The sequence below is a fragment of the Rhinolophus sinicus genome, chromosome X, assembly GCF_036562045.2.
Source record: "Rhinolophus sinicus isolate RSC01 chromosome X, ASM3656204v1, whole genome shotgun sequence".
NCBI lineage: Eukaryota > Metazoa > Chordata > Mammalia > Chiroptera > Rhinolophidae > Rhinolophus > Rhinolophus sinicus.
Window position 1 is genome coordinate 101,176,681 of NC_133768.1, and position 16,509 is coordinate 101,193,189.

At 38.1% G+C, this 16,509-nt stretch overlaps 1 protein-coding gene across 9 annotated transcripts in view; it reads right to left on the reverse strand.

Moving 5' to 3' along the window:
- MCF2 (MCF.2 cell line derived transforming sequence) overlaps positions 1 to 16,509 on the reverse strand; it is a 106,054-nt gene that overhangs the window by 48,866 nt on the left and 40,679 nt on the right. For 7 of the 9 annotated variants that reach the window (XR_012493309.1, XR_012493308.1, XM_074323604.1 and 4 more), the window contains exons 5-9: positions 5,331 to 5,450; positions 4,398 to 4,514; positions 2,611 to 2,760; positions 765 to 898; positions 338 to 452 (exon numbers count right to left, since the gene is read on the reverse strand). Coding sequence is in view for 7 of the 9 variants with exons in the window: in XM_074323604.1 (XP_074179705.1) it covers positions 338 to 452; positions 765 to 898; positions 2,611 to 2,760; positions 4,398 to 4,514; positions 5,331 to 5,450 (636 nt within the window). In the remaining 2 variants the exon portion in view is untranslated. Of the gene's footprint in view, positions 1 to 337; positions 453 to 764; positions 899 to 2,610; positions 2,761 to 4,397; positions 4,515 to 5,330; positions 5,451 to 14,668; positions 15,087 to 16,509 lie in introns of those variants that run through there. The other 2 variants (XM_019750485.2, XM_019750486.2) reach the window with 2 other exon arrangements.

Consider the following 16,509-nt stretch of genomic DNA (forward strand, 5'->3'; position numbering starts at 1 on the left):
TTCCTTGGAAAGCTATCCCATAGTCTGAAAGCATTTTCTCTCTAAAATAAATCTGAATCACAAACAGCACGGTAGGTAGCAACTTTGTGCCTGTCATATATGTTAGCACTTAGCACATAAGTGCTCTTTCAAAGGAAACAAGTAAGCCACAGAAGTAGAAGCCTTGGCTTTTAATAGTTGTTTTCTTCATTCAAGGTCAAGGTTCGCACACAGTTGCCTCCTTTCCATTTCTCTGTGGGTGTAAATGGACATCTTATGAGACTATACTTCTAATGATCAAGGAGTAAGAACCTCTGGCATAATGAAAATAAATGCACAAAGGAATGTTTCAACTGACCTCTTGAAAATCCTGCTCAAACTTCCATAGTTGCAGATACTGTTCCATTTTTAGTTGGTGTTTTTCCCAAAATCCATCAAAAGCAATTTCCATATCATGTACCTGAGTCAACAATCTCAATGAAGAAAAGTCATAAAATTACTTAAAGACAACGACTTGTGCTGTAGGTATGTAGATAGACCTGGTCTGGACATTAAGAATTATAGGCCCAGTCACAGCCCATGACACTTGGTCCAGGTACAGACCATCAGTGTCCACAGAACCTCTTCTATAAGCAAACTAATGTCTGTGAGACAACTCAGGAAGGGGTTCTCAGATTTCCAGAGGTCCAAGAATTCTTTTACACTGAATAGATTGCAGCAAAAGTGCATAATTCTCTTTCAAAAGTATAACATAAGAAACTCTACACCAAAAAGAAAGCACTCACTTATTAACAGTTTGCCAGTCACCACTTGTTTGCTGATGATGTTCAAGTCTTGAATTGACAGCTTCTTCGGGGTCAGGCACTTCCAGATTTGTTAGCAGAATTTTTCCTTCTTTGGTTACAGCTGTAATATCATTCTGTACAATGGTACAACAGGATATATCAACGAACTAGTAACTTAATCTAAGTGACCGAACGAGAGGAAGGTATATAGCATGCGGAATACAAACAGTAGTTCTAGAATGGCCTTTTGCTTTCCTAACTGAAATAAAGGCAAGGAACACCTGAGTATCACAGAATCCAAAAGTTGCGAGAATCTCCAAGAAGCCTCTGCTTGAGATGCATGTTGCAATCATTATTTCTACAAGATCTTTACTGGCAGAAGTACCCCATGCTCTGTTTATAGTCTCCTTCTCTGACTGGTAGAAAGTTCTAATTGATTCTATTCTGTTCTGCTAACACTTTTAATGTACTTCAGTAGAACAGTAGTAGCATAATGAAGACTATTACACTAGAAAGCATATAGTTACAAAAAATATTTGATGCATGAATAGTTAGATGCCTTTCCTGTTAATCCTTAACTGTTACTCATCACTGCCTGCTGTAAGCATTATGCTACTTCACATTTGGATTAATGAATTCACCAGAAAGCATATGCTTCAATTCAGAAGGTCTTATTGTTAGATGGCGGATTCTTCAGGCATGTAAGTTATCTATGACTTCTTTCAGGAGCTCCAAAAACTGATGTGTGCATGTATTTTTCTGGGAACAGGATCCATGACATCACCACCAATATGAGTAAGAACATAAACACTAAGAGCTAGTGCCAACTGTGTGCCAAAAACTGTTATACATGTATTACATACTTCATTTCATCCTCAAAACAACCCTACAAGGTGTGCATGTATTGTCATCGCCACCGTCACCACCACCATTATCGTCAACCTCACTGTACAAATAAAACATCTGCAACTCAGAGAGGGTAAGCAAATGACCCAATCACATAGCTTGTGAGAGACAGAGCGCTCCTTCCTTGAACAGTTTTGCTTTTAGATGATGATTCCAAATTTCACTTTCTCTCCTCTTCTTCATTTAAAAATGTCACCTCTACAAAGAACTTGCATCTGTCAGTGTCCCCAGCAAGCCTATTCTCATATGAATGACATGAGTTATACAGGGGAGCATACTGTTTGCTCAGATCATTCTTAAACATTCTGGGGAAAGTGAATCTAAAAGCGTCTGAATCGTGACTCAGAATCCTTCATAACCCAATACTCCACACAACTGGGTAGGAGAGCAAAATCAACTTGCTACTTATGGTCCATTGTAGATCACATCGAGAACTAGTACTCTGTAGAAAAGAAAGCTTAAATCAATTTAGCAATGTTTGACTTGGTCACAATGCTAGTATATGGCAGAGCTGGGACAAGAAACCAGGCCTCCTGACTCCCCACTGAGTTGTCCTTCTGCATTTCACATCGTACCTGTGTGCCTCTTGATTCTTACTATAACTCTCCAGATGAGGGGACCTTTCCACAAGCTACAGAATACATGGTAACAAAAATGACCACAGATTTCTTGTTCTGGCGCATTTACATAAACTCTTCCATTCATAAATAAACAACTTCTCAAGAGAACATGCCATTTCCAAAGGGGACACTTAGATTCAACATATCCAGGACATACTTCTCTTGTAAAGTATTCTTATTTTTCAATAGTGTGCTTTATAACATATAAATGTATCTTTCGCCTCCCTACCCACCAATCAATGTGAAATGGACACACGGAACACCTCTCTAGAAAAAGAAAGACCAAGGGAAATGTTTGCTGTCCACTCTGTCAGACATACCTTTAACAGGTGATACCTTTCAGCACGAACTGCAAGAATTTCTTCTATTGAAGGAATATCATCTGGTAGTTCTGTCTCAGCCAGTTCGGTTCCAAAGGACTGTAACATCTGAGCCATTTCTTTCACTGTGAGGGCAAAATTTTCTATAGCCTGCAAAGAGCCAATGATTCTTTTAATTTTATGGAAACTGTGCCAGCATATCAAAACTTTGACCAGTAATTATATTCACTCTTAGTTAGGTATGACAGCAAACACATATACTATGAACTCTCCTCCCCTCTACAAAGGAAAGTTGGCATTCCCCTGGCAATGAACTCTAACGTTGCATCTAAGCCTCTAAGAAACTACAGTCAGGTGAAGAGTCTTCTTGAATGCCTTTTATCTAAATTTCTGAACTTATTTCTTGGACACCAATGAAAACTATTTCTTAAGGATGCCATGTACTGAGCAATTTCTTTTATGATCTTGAAAATGACAGTGTTTTCCTTATTCTAGTAAACTCTGCAATTGTTAAATTGCTTTATAATGACTTCTGAAGAGATGAGAACATCAAAGCCACTTTATGTTTGTTTATTACCATTTATGAACAATTATTAGTACTCTCTGCAAGGTGATGGACTGAGGTGATGAGGGAACATCTACCGTGTTTCCCCGAAAACAAGACCTAGCCAGACAATCAGCTCTAATGTGTCTTTTGGAGCAAAAATTAATATAAGACCCAGCCTTATTTTAGTATAAGACTGGGTATAATATAATATAATATAATATAATACCGGGTCTTATATTAATTTTTGCTCCAAAAGATGCATTAGAGCTGTCCGGCAAGGTCTTATTTTCAGGGAAATAGGGTAGTCACAACAACTCATTCCTAAAATGTCTAGCAAGGTTCTACTGTTTATTTTGTTTCCAAAATCAATTACTCAAAGAAAGAAGGACAACATATAGAGACCATATAAACCCTCTGTTTACCACATAGCTCAAGGTATCTGCACTTCTATTTATAGTTTTATTAGTGATTTAAGTCTAGACACTGTTAATTTTGACAATACATCTTCATATTAAAGAACAGAACTGTTGAATGAAAAATAAGCATGAGGAAACTAGAACCCTGATTTAATTAAACGTCACTGAGTTAGTTCCCATATCAGAAGAGTTACCGTATCTCGGATTTGGAGTAGATTCTTATACCACAAACTCACCCGTGAGGCCTGGGGCCCTTGCCGATTTGCAAATTTCTAGAACAGAAACAATCTTTGCTACAAATCGAACTGCCTCAGGAGCACCACTGGGATGATGAGATTAATAATATTACTTGCATTTTTTGAGGGCTGGCTATGTGCCAGGCACCATGCCAAACCTCTTACATTTGTTTTCTCATTTAATCTTCCCCAGATTCCTCTGAGGCAAAGTATTATGGTTCCCATTTTGCAACTGGGAAAATGGAGAGGTCATATAACTTGTACAAGGTTATATAGCTAAAAATCAGCAGTGCTGGATTTGACTCCCAATGCTTTGTTTCTTCAAGTTACTACATGGCCACAGGAGGGGGTGGACAGAGAAAGAACTCCTTATTCCCTAGGCCTCTCCTTCAATTGCCATCCTCAGTGACTCGTCATCATTTCTAGATATTTCCTATGGAAGAAAATCAAGACGTTGAATTGCATATGGTTTTTAAAAATGTAGGAGCCCCAGAAATCTGTTTTCCCCAAAGAGGAAAAGAATTCTACATCTAGATTTAAAGGTTAACATGAACTACAGGCTCTACAGTAAGGGCGAAAGAAACATACATTTCTGAAGATGATCCATTCACTGTGGCAGTAGTGCAAGGTGCCGCCTAACTCAGGGGTTAACTGCTTGTCATCAATGTATGTCAGCAAATCACTAACTGAGCTCAGCATAACAACCTATATAAATAAGCAAGAAAGATACTGTTAACTGCCCTTCGCGGCATCCCTCCTTTCAACTGTACAATGAACTTTAGCATTCATTTAGCACAAAGTTATCTTTTATAAATGCTTCTCACAATTCTCTCCTGGACAAGCCCCACCCGCCCTTGCCCCCTCACAGGTATGCACTACCTTCTCCAGGTAATAACAGTGGTCATTTACAAAACATTTCTCTGTAAAGCAAAATTAATCTCCATAGAAACCCAAACACCTAATTCTCTTGGATCTAAAACTTTGCACTGTGGACGGTTGGCCTTCTGAAAGCATGTTATGCCTACCACAAAGTAAAAGGGCTTTATGTAGTAAGTTATAATTTATCGGGAGAGATCGATCTTAGCAAAAGTATCAAAATTTATGAGCACTCTATTCCTAGCCCTAAAAACGTATAAAAATATCTTTAAAAAAACACATGGTACTCTGAACTAGCTCAGGATGTTAAGTTCATGGAAGTTCAAATACATAAAACACACACTCATGATTTTCTAAGAAGAAAATGTCCAGATTTTATACATGCATACACATATACACACAAATATATAACATATGTGATATATATCTTTTGCAAAAAGAATTGCTTTCTTACAAATTAAGTAATCTATTCCTTTAACAGCAAAAGCAGAAGACTTGTAGGCAATTCAAATTTACATTTTTGGAAGACAAATTCTATTTTTTCCTTTTAAATGCTTCATAAGTACATATAAAACATCAATATAGCATGGTACAAAGTCTTCATGAGAATTATAGGGACAAAACATTTTTAAAATATACTCTTACCGGTAGTTTGAGCATGAAGTCTTCCTGACTAAATCGAAATCCGATATCTGTGAAAGTTCGTTGAAGAAAACTGGTGGGACGTAGGACCAATACCAAGTGCAAGTTCCCAGGGAAGGAAGCCTATAGCAAGAAAGAACACAGGAAAGAAAGAAAAAATTGTCAAAACATGCACCCAACTGAGAACATAGCAGAAAATATGTAACGAAAGGAAACAAATTTTAAAGTCATAAAAGCCATTAAAAGGGCAAACTTAAAAAATGGATATTGATAAAATCTAAAAACACAAAAATAAAACTAAAACGAATGTAAGGTCATCAGGTCAGATCTTTGCAATGCTCGTGGCATGCAATTTTCTCACACTTAAGTAAGTCCCAAGTTACAGAGAATTATACTCTGAAGCTTCATTTTAAAGTTAGGTATTTGTGCTCAAATTGCATTTACTCCCTGTAAAACAGAATTAGGAGGCAGGTTCCTAGGATAGCCCTAAAAGCCAAAGGAGGCTGAAATACTGTATACTTGTAGTAAACAGTGGAAGAAAACTATATTATGAACTCATTTTTATTTTTATCCAAGCAACATTCACAGAATGCACATATTTCCTGTGTCCATGCCATATATTTAAATGAATGATTACCAGGCACTGTTAGCATTCAGTGTACACAAATTAATACAGTCCCTACCCAGCTTGCAAGACAATGACAGTCTAATAGTGGAGTCCATTCATAATCATTAGCTCTATAGCATGAAAAGTTGATAAGTGAAACGAGGGAATTAGAATAAAATACAACAGGAAGTGGTAGCACACAGCATCCTAGAGCTAGGAATGTCAGGAAAGGTCTTGAGGCATACAGGGAACGAACTGGATCAGAATGTTGTTCTCGTACACTAATGTTTCCCCAGCTTCTAGAACACTGGCACATAGTAGGTGGTCAAGAAATAACTGTTAAATGAAAGAATGCAAAAAACGAGGAGGGCATTTTGCAAATTTAGTGAGGGATGGACTAGTATAGCCCTATTTTAATAAACCACCATATACGAGGTCTGACAATTAAGTTCGTGAACTTGTTGCAACGACGTTACTAACCTTTTTTTGATATCAGAGGGATTATTCATTACGAATTTGTACCAACTGGACAAACAGTGAACCAAGTTTATAGTTTGGAAGTGCTGAAAGGGCTGCATGAAAAAGTTAGACGACATGAACTTTTCGCCAACAATTCATGGCTCTTGCAACACGATAATGCACCAGCTCACACAGCACTGTCTGTGAGGGAGTTTTTAGCCAGTAAACAAACAACTATATTGCAACACTCTCCCTGCTCACCTGATCTGGCCCCCAATGACTTCTTTCTTTACCTGAAGATAAAGGAAATATTGAAAGGAAGACATTTTGATGACATTCAGGACACCAAGGGTAATATAACGACAGCTCTGATGGCCATTCCAGAAAAAGAGTTCCAAAATTGCTTTGAAGGGTGGACTAGGCACTGGCATTGGTGCACAGCTTCCCAAGGGGAGCACTTCAAAGGTGACCCTAGCGATATTCAGCAATGAGGTATATAGCACTTGCTCTAGGATAAGTTCACAAACCTAATTGTCAGACCTGTATCCTATCCTCTATATAATGTATATTTTATTTTATGCTGAGCTCAGTTATTGTAAGACTTCCCACAGTTATTGTAAGAATGAAAAGAAATCATGAATATAAAGGCACTTTGTAAATTCTAAAAAGGATAATGAGATGATCTACCTAAACCTACCAAGCAGGCTTAGGTAGAAAACTACATACAATACGGAGCAAGGTTTGCTTCAGGGGAGACTCTGACAGGAACTTGTGAGAACTTTGGACCTATTTTTAGATTGAGAACACTGATTCTATTTCTATCCCATTCACTTTAGGAGTTAAGCTTTTCCTTCTCCTTCACATGGGTAAATTACTAGTATTATTATCATTATACTCACCGGCTTTGATCCAGCTTATTTGTTCACTTTTCAATGAAATTGAAAGCATCCTACTTTTGTCACCACTTAAAGTGAAATTACTTTTATTCTTTCATGGATTCTAGGTTGATGTGGTCTCATCATCTTTTTCCCTCTGGCTTTTCGTTAATGTCACATTCTCTGGTTTTGAGTAGGAAAACTCTGGATGTGAGACCCTAGGGATGACCAACTTGAAGCCTGGAACACTCACCCACCTCCAAAATTAGGGGTGGTGGTGATGGATACTATGGGAACAGAGAGGGCTATGGGGGGACTCTCTGCCTGAGGTAAGGCCCTGCCATTCCTACGAGAACAAGGGGTGGCGGATCACACAGCAGGGAACAAACCCCAAAGGAGAGAGAAGTGGAATAATGGCCCACAGACTCTATAGGGAAGAGTTTCAGCAGGGTTTGGAAATACTTAGGGATTTTACGTTGGTAGTTTATTACCTCAGTTATTGTCGCTGTTTGATAAAGTAGCTTATCCCAAACATCGACAGCTGTATAAAATGCGTCTAAAGATAATTCTACATTCTAATCAGATCTCTCTTAAGTAAAACTTTCTGATTACGTATTATACATTCTTCTTCCTTAATTCTGTCAACATGTTTAGTGACTTGCTTACGCAAAAAGCCCACAAAAAGTTGTATGCTTAAAGAAAATGCAGTATCAAGGACGAAAACTTCATTTATTGCCTGGATAATAACATTTACACTGTTTTTCATCATAGGATAATTTTAAGATATTTACTGAGGTACCATGCAAATCTTCCTAGAACACATGTATTCTGTTAAACCAATAATAGCTACTCTCAAATTTAATAGCCATTTGGAGGAATAAATAGCTTCACAACTACTAAACAGTTAACTGGGTGGGACTCAAAAACTTCATGTGATTTGTCAGAGGTCTTTTTGTTTTGTTTTTTTGAAAACTAAATCATACAGTTCAAACCATATGGTTTCTACCCCTCATGCCCATTAAATCCTAAGTATGAATCAGACATACTTGATTTTTCAGTCCCCATGCCATTCACTAATAACAAACTTAAACAGGTGCTTGCCATACTGTCTAATTATAGCAAATCCACAACCTCACATGATCGACTACTTTTCATAGCTTCTTTGTAGCAAAAAAAACAAAACAAAATATATATTTATATATTTTCAGGACTTCTCAAAGCCTTGAGGCAGGGAATGGAGATTGGCTAGCTGGCCATGGGTGAGAGTGCCACTTTATTGAATGCCTGCTATGAAAATTATGCTCATTATAAGACTTAGTATGACATTGTGTTAAGTACTTTACATGCATTAGGTTCTATTTTTGTCCGCATTTCACAACTGGAAAAACAGAGTGGTGGGCAGAATAATGATTCTCCAAAGATGCCCACATCCTGATCCCTGGAACCCATTACAAGGCAAAGGGACTTTGCAAAGGTGATTAAATTGAGGATCTTGAGATGTGGAGATGACCCTGGATTATCAGGGCAGGAACAAGGTAATCACAAGGATCCTTATTACACAAAGAGGGAGGCAGAAGGGCCAGAGGAGGAGATGCAACAACAGAAGCAGAGGGCAGACTAATGCAGGGCCATAAGCCAAGGAATGTGGGCAGCCTCTAGAAGCTGGAATGTCAAGGAAACAGATTCTCCCCTAGAGCCTCCAAAAGGAGCACACCCTTCCTGACACCTTGGTTTTGGCCCACTGAGACATATTTTGGACTTCTGACTTCCAGAACATTAACAGAATACATCTGTGTTGTTTTGAGCTACTACCGTGTTTCCCCAAAAATAAGACCTAGCTGGACCATCAACTCTAATGCGTCTTTTGGAGCAAAAGTTAATATAAGACTTGGTCTTATTTTAATATAAGACTGGGTATAATATAATATAATATAATATACTGAGTTTTATATTAATTTTTGCTCCAAAAATGCATTAGAGCTGATGGTCCAGCTAGGTCTTATTTTCGGGGAAACGCCATACTAAGTTTGTGGTAATTTGTTACAGCAGCAATAGGAAAATAATACACTGAGGTCTTGTGTGGTTATTTTTCAAGAACTTCTAGCTTGTAAGTGGCAGAATTAAAATCCAAATTCACCTGACTACAGAACCAAACTCTTAAACAAGCTATAATTGAAAAATAAAAACAATACATATTTTTTCATTTTGGCTTGCCTTCCTCTGGAGAAACTGCTAATGGGTAATAAAAGGATCAACGGGAGGAATATGGGGAAGCACAGCAAAGATGGTACAAAGATTAGGTTCAAGGTGAAGAATCTAAACATGAAACCTAACTAAAGCAACGGTAACAAACTTGAATGCCTAGCATGTGTTAGGGGAATAATGTAAATGCATGAAGTAGGCAGGGCTTAGTTAAAACATAACCTGAGGGCCCAGCCAGGTGGCTCAGGAGGTTGCAGCTCCATGCTCTTAACGCCAAAGGCTGCTGGTTCGATTCCCACATGGGCCAGTGCCAGATGGCTCAGTTGGTTGGAGTGCGGGCTTTCAACCACAAGGTTGCCGGTTCAACTCCCGCAAGGGATGGTGGGCTGCGCCCCCTGCAACTAATAATGGCAACTGGACCTGGAGCTGAGCTGCATCCTCCACAACTAAGATTGAAAGGTCAATAACGTGACTTGGAAAAAGTCCTGGAAGTACACACTGTTCCCCAATAAAGTCCTGTTCCCCTTCCCCAATTAAAAAAAACTTTAAAAAACAAACAAACAAAACAAAATACACAACCTGAATGAGGTTGAAAATGGCAACTGACACTCTTCTGAGATGATGAAGAGAAACAGGAAATGTGGCAAACTGGAAAGCATTCAGGGGGAGGCACCTACTAGTCAGTTCCAGCTCATTGTCATGTGGGAAGGTAGCTTTGCCAAATCTTGATTTTTCACAAGAAACCAGAAATCCAGATTTCTTGTGTGAAACTTCAAGATTTTTAAAGATGGGAAACAAAGGGAAAGTTTGTTAAAACACTTTAACAAACACAAAAACACTGTATGGTCTAAACCAGGGGTGTCAAAACTGTGGCCTGCGGGCCAACTGCGGTCCTCAATCCATTGTTAATTGGCCCGCAGCAAATTCCAAAAATATATCTAGTTTAATTAAATAAACCAGGTGAGGCAATACGTACTTCACCTCGAGTGAGTGGCCCGGCTGTTTGTGTATTTTACCGCATATGGCCCTTGGTAAAAAACATTGAAAATAGTTTGGACACCCTGACAAAACACACCTATGGACTACCAGTTTGCAACCTCTGAACTAAAGTTTCATATCTGAACATGGGCCAATATCAATAATACATAAACTTTCTCTCTGTGATCGCTGGCTATGAGAATCTGGAGGGGACAGAGAACCCTTGAGAAATTTTAACCTGAAAGGTCATATGGATTTAAGATGTGTAGAGGGTACTTTTTCTCTATATATAGATATTTGTGTCACTAAAAGTTTGAAGATAATCCATTTTAAAGCTAGTATTCAAATGAGCAATCAAATAGCATATCACATATCATAAACAGTATACAATGCACATATCTCATGGCAAATATACCTCAAGACCACTGAGCTTTTGCCATTTCGGTGTGGAGACACTACATGCCTAGATTCTTGGGTATGCTGCTTTAAGGATCTCTAATCTTTATGGTTACATAAACATGAAAAGGCCCAATTTCTATTTTCTCCAAAATCAAATCCTCGATTTTAAAACTATAAATCATTTTTGAGAACTTGTCAAAAAAGCAAAGGGATGTGGGCAAGGGTCAGTCAGCCTTGTTTTATTTTGTCATTTTTTTTTTCTTAAAAAAAAAAAAAGGCAGCATGAGAGGAAACAATGTTGGTTTTAGCTTCCTGCAGGTGTTTTGTTTTTTTTTTGCATTCCAACATGTGACTGCTTAAAGGCATCTCAGTAAAAATGAATACGCTGCCCTTCTTAGGGCTCAGGGCCATTTCTGCAATCACTGTGCACAGCCCCACACCCTGTCCTCTGCAGCAGCTCTTACTCGCTCTTCAGACTAATGGGTGCACGATTAGCTTTCTCTCACCTATCCCACCTAGAGATTTATTCCCTCCTCCTCACAGCTTCCCTCAGCTCGCCCAGTTATATGGCTGGCCTTCCAGCAGTACAGACAGTAATAACAACAAAAAGCATAAACTTGATACATCATTTTGCTAAAGTCTAGAAATTAACTTTGTCTAACATCTTTTGTGCCGCACCTACAAGAGACAATTTATATACGCTCTGCATGCTTCTCGGTTGCACTAGTTATTTCTTTTAAAATGTTTAAAGTGGCTTAGACAACAAAAAAGTTTGGTTACTTTACTATAAAAACAGTTGATATTCTTACAGCTTTCTTTCTGAATATTTAGGAGAAAGAAATGCAGTAACAATAAGACGGAACCTTTGACTTAAGGGAAGCCTATTACACATGTGCCAGGCTTGTTACACACATTATCCCATTTAGCCTTTCTAACATTGCAGTAAAGTAGGTACTGTGGCCGTTTTGCTCTTCAGAAGAGCAGAGTGGTGCAATCACTTGCCCAAGTTCACAGCTAGGGAGCAGTAGCACCCAGGGTTACCTGAATGCTAAGGGAAAGCTCTTTCCAGGGCACGGAACACTTTTCGGGACACGTACTTAATGCATAGACTGAATGCACACTAGCATTTGCTGCCTAGCGTTTACGAATGACTTGACGTTGACATCTACAAAATGGGACAAATACTAACAGTCAAACAAATGATTGGAAACAACTTGACATCATGGAGCCCACCGAACAGAAACTATTTTAATCCAGTATCATAACAGAATATAATGTTGAGTTGTTGGCATTGACCTTGATAAGGTCTGAACTCTCTCTTTAGAATATGCTGGGGAAAATCTCATGATCTCAAGCTATAGAGAAGAGTTTCCAAGGCCATGAGCTACTTCCGCGCTCCTCCATACCCTACCCCACCCTTAAAGAGTGCAGTAAGTATGAGTTACTCCACAGATCGCCAAACAACTTGCCAAGTGACCTCAGGGACAGGGCAGTCCTGGCCAACACACCTTCCTTGTGGTTTGCCTTTCGTGTCACGTATCTATTCTCATCTCCTCCCTCTCACTTTGCCAGTCATTGCAATTTCCACCAACTAACCAGTTTTTTAATCCTCTCTTTGGACTTTAAGTCCACTGTACCGCCCTTCTGGGTCCTACCTATCACAGCGGGTCAATTCCAGAGATCCTGCAACGTTAAACCACTGTGTCACCAGCTGAGTTGCGTATTTTTCACTCTGGTCAAGCCCTATCCATGTAAGCAGAACAAATTTGTCTTCCACTATAGTTCTGGGCTTCAGACTTAATCCAATCAATTTCATTTGAAGATATCTGTTCCTAGGGGCCACTTAAAGTAATTCACTTAAGAGAAAAATGGAGGAGAGAAACAAAGGTAAAAGAAATATATGCTTTTGCTTAAGGTTTACACAAATGGCATCTCCTTTATGAGGGCTTCCCCACCAGCCAGAAGTTCTTTCATATTATTTATGAACATGTCCTATCCTCTCTACTAGATTGAGGGCTCCTTCATCTCAGTACTCATTCTCTACTTACCTTTGTAACCTATATTGTGTGTAGCACAGTTGTCAATGAGTACTTGTGTGCTGGATGTATTTGTGTGTATATTACTGTATGTGTATATACACGAAACTAAGTTCAGCACCGAGAAAACATCTATATATATATAAAGGAACTAGGAACTTTCTGAAAGCTTCACTTACTTTTGATAACAAAAGTACTAATGTCAGTTGCACCCAATACTGCAAAACACATACAAAGGCATTTCTTGTGCATCATAAATTGTCTATTAAAAGTCTGAAGCTATTATTACATAATACAAAATCAAGTGTACAGCTGGAGATACAATGTTTCAAAATAAAAAGATTCGGGGGTGACCAGTTAGCTTAGTTGGTTAGAGCATGGTGCTAATAACACCAAGGCTGCCGGTTTGATCCCCGCATGGGCCACTGCGAGCTGTGCCCTCATAATAAATAAATAAATAAATAAATAAATAAATAAATAAATAAATAAAAGACTCATCTCCTAAACTGTAATTTTAAAAATAGCATTCTGTGCCAAGAGCTTTAATAAAAAAATAACTCATTTACTCACCCATTGATTTTCACTGTCATTCAACAATAAAATTCTTACTCATTTATTTCTCTTACCTTACTTATGAGCCTAAGCGTCATTTTTTCCTATGGCTGATTTTCACTTTCTTATTTTTTGTGTGTGTTGTCTCAATATTCTTATTGAGCAAGTATTATATTTTAAATCATAATGCTAAAAATGTTATCTTAAGTTTTGAAAGAAAAAGAGTGTCATTTAAAACCCTGTTGATGACTAGTTTTTAAATTAGCGTTATTTCACATTTGCCCAAAATACGTCGAAATATCACTTAACAAAAATTCATAGACATGGACAATAATTTAGTGGTTACCAGAGGGTAAGGGGGGAGACAGGTGGTAGATGAGGGTAAAGGGGATCAAATATATGGTGATGGAAGGAGAACTGACTCTGGGTGGTGAACACACAATTTATAGAGGATGTAATACAGAATTGTATACCTGAAACTTATGTAACTTTATTAACAATTGTCACCCCAATAAACTTAAAAAAAAAGAAATTTGCTGGAAATTTAGCATACAAGTGAACTAATGAAGAGAAAAATTTAGGTAGCAAAATGTTTGAAACATATCTGACATAATTCTAAATTGTAGCCTATAATGAAAACTGAGCCACTTTTCTTCCTTAAAAAAACAACACACAAGTTGTCAACAGGCTATAATTCTGTATCTTCAAAGTTTGATTTTGGAGAATTAAAATCAGAAAGATTGTGAATCATTAGAGTAAAATTTTTTTCACTTATACAGTAACACCCAGGAAGGGCTGCTTTTTTAAATGCTGATGAAGTCTTCTCCAGACTTAAGAGTCTGATATCCATGATATCATATTCTATTTGACCACGGTGAAAGACAGGATGAATCCTTTTGTTATATATTATTTTAACTAGTGATTTAAAGCTCCTCTGCCAAACGATTCAAAATTGTTCATAGTCTTAAACAAATAACGTGACTGTCAGCACTTGCTCATAAAACCTTGATCACATTTAGATTTTGAAATTACATTCTACCGCGACTCCTTTACATTTCCCTATGTCAACATCACAGTAATCACATCAATGCAATCCATGCAAATACAAGTCTCCATTCTCTCCACCTGTCCTTAAAAGCCCCATTCAGCAGTTTGTGCTACAGCACCCTGCTGCAGCATCCCTGCACTTGAACTTGGGAATAGGCTTTCCAGAACCGCAGGCAGAGCCCTTACCGCATTCCTTCTGAACCTCATCTTGCCTCTCGGGGGAGTTGCTTCTGCCATCTTGCCTATGCACAATAACACTCTTCTTTTCCAATCGTCAATGTAACATTGATGAAATATGAGCTGCTTCTTGGGTAGTATTGAAAAGCGGCAGCCAAAAATCTCTATCAAACAAAGCTACCGTAGCAGTAGCTGCTTCCATTACCACCATGGCAGCACTGCAAGAAAACTCGCTCTCCCAGATTAGTCAGCTGACAGATCCTTCCCTGCTGCTCATTGTAATTCAGAGTTGACACATTCCCCCAATTACTTAGCCTGATTGAACCTCATGGATTAGCTTGTGCTGGACCGCTCAAGACGATCAGGCATGTCCTAAGAGTGGAGGCAGGGGGAGAAAAAAAACTCTCCTAGGGGTTCGATGGGACTGGCTTTCTGCTCTGCGCAGTTTGATTTTTAAGGTGGAATGCTAAGAATCTCTGTGAAGGTAGTATTAACTCATAGCTGTATTCTTGTCCTACCTTGATCTGCAACTTAAAATTCAATTCTGTTTTTTTTTTAATTAAATTCTATTCTGGATTTAACCCTTGTGAAAGGTTAACAGTTTGTGACATTTTTTCCTGATGATAATCTAAAAAGACCATAACATGTACATTTTTTAAGATGGATAGGATTGGCTCCCAAATTAACATTTCCCTAAAATGTGTAACAAAAAAAAAAAATCTCCTATCATGAATTCTGAAGTACAACCTAACTGCATAGTCTATTTTGGAATCTACAAATTAAGGTCTTCAAATTGAATTATATAATTATTTCATCGACACTTATTTAAAAGAATCCACCAAAGATAGTTATATTTATCTATATACTGGCAATTTTTACCAGAAATCCTTTCTCAATGCCAAATTTTGCTCTTGAGGTTAGCTTGTAGTCAATACTTTCCTTTGTTGCAAACAGTGCCGAATGGCTGTTAATGATTGCAATACAATTAATGTGCTCTTCAGTATGACTATTGAAAGTACCACAAGCAGAAACATTTAAAATGTTAAAAAGAAACAAAATTTAAAGTAATCTATAGGCAGTTACATGTTATCATCACCTGTACCCCCACTCCTACCTGGCACTATCAGTAGGAGGGTAACGGGAGCCTGAGTGCCCAACTCTTTGCTGAACGTGGCTCACACTTGCCCAGCGAGAGAGCATTCATAGGAAAACAGAAAGGGGAGCATCACCTCCTAAGAAACAAGTCAGTATTCCTTTGTTGACCCCAAATCAAAAGGATCAAGACTGAATCTTATATTTCTCCTTTAGGGAAAACGAGACTTCTGTTCCAAGAAACCTATTTGATTAATAAAAACTAAAACTTTACCAAAAACTGATGCCATTTGCCAAATGGTGACTCAATGCAAATTAATTTAATCAAGCAGGTAGTTTTTTTGCTTTTTTTTTTTAAAAACATTTTTTTTATTAGTTTCAGGTGTACAATACAAGGTAATAGTTAAGCAAGCAGGTCGTTTTGGTCAAAAGAAAAAAGCTAGGCTGGGTGATAAAAAAAAAGTGTTATCGTAACAAGTGTTATATTTAGTATGAAAGAATTGATAACTGTCATAAACTGAGGTCTGCTCAAGAAGTCTAAGGACCAGTCCTAAAACGCCAGGACAAGGTAAATAGCTTTTACTTCATTTAGCCCCATGGATGGGACCCACTGGAGGACAGATTTACTCTCTCCAAAGGAATTTTATCTTTTTCTAAAAACCATTGAATTTCTTTGTCTATCCACAACTCATTTGGAAAATGATAAAAAGCAGCAGGTGGAAAAGGCACCCCCTGAAACTCATGAAAATTCAAACCTT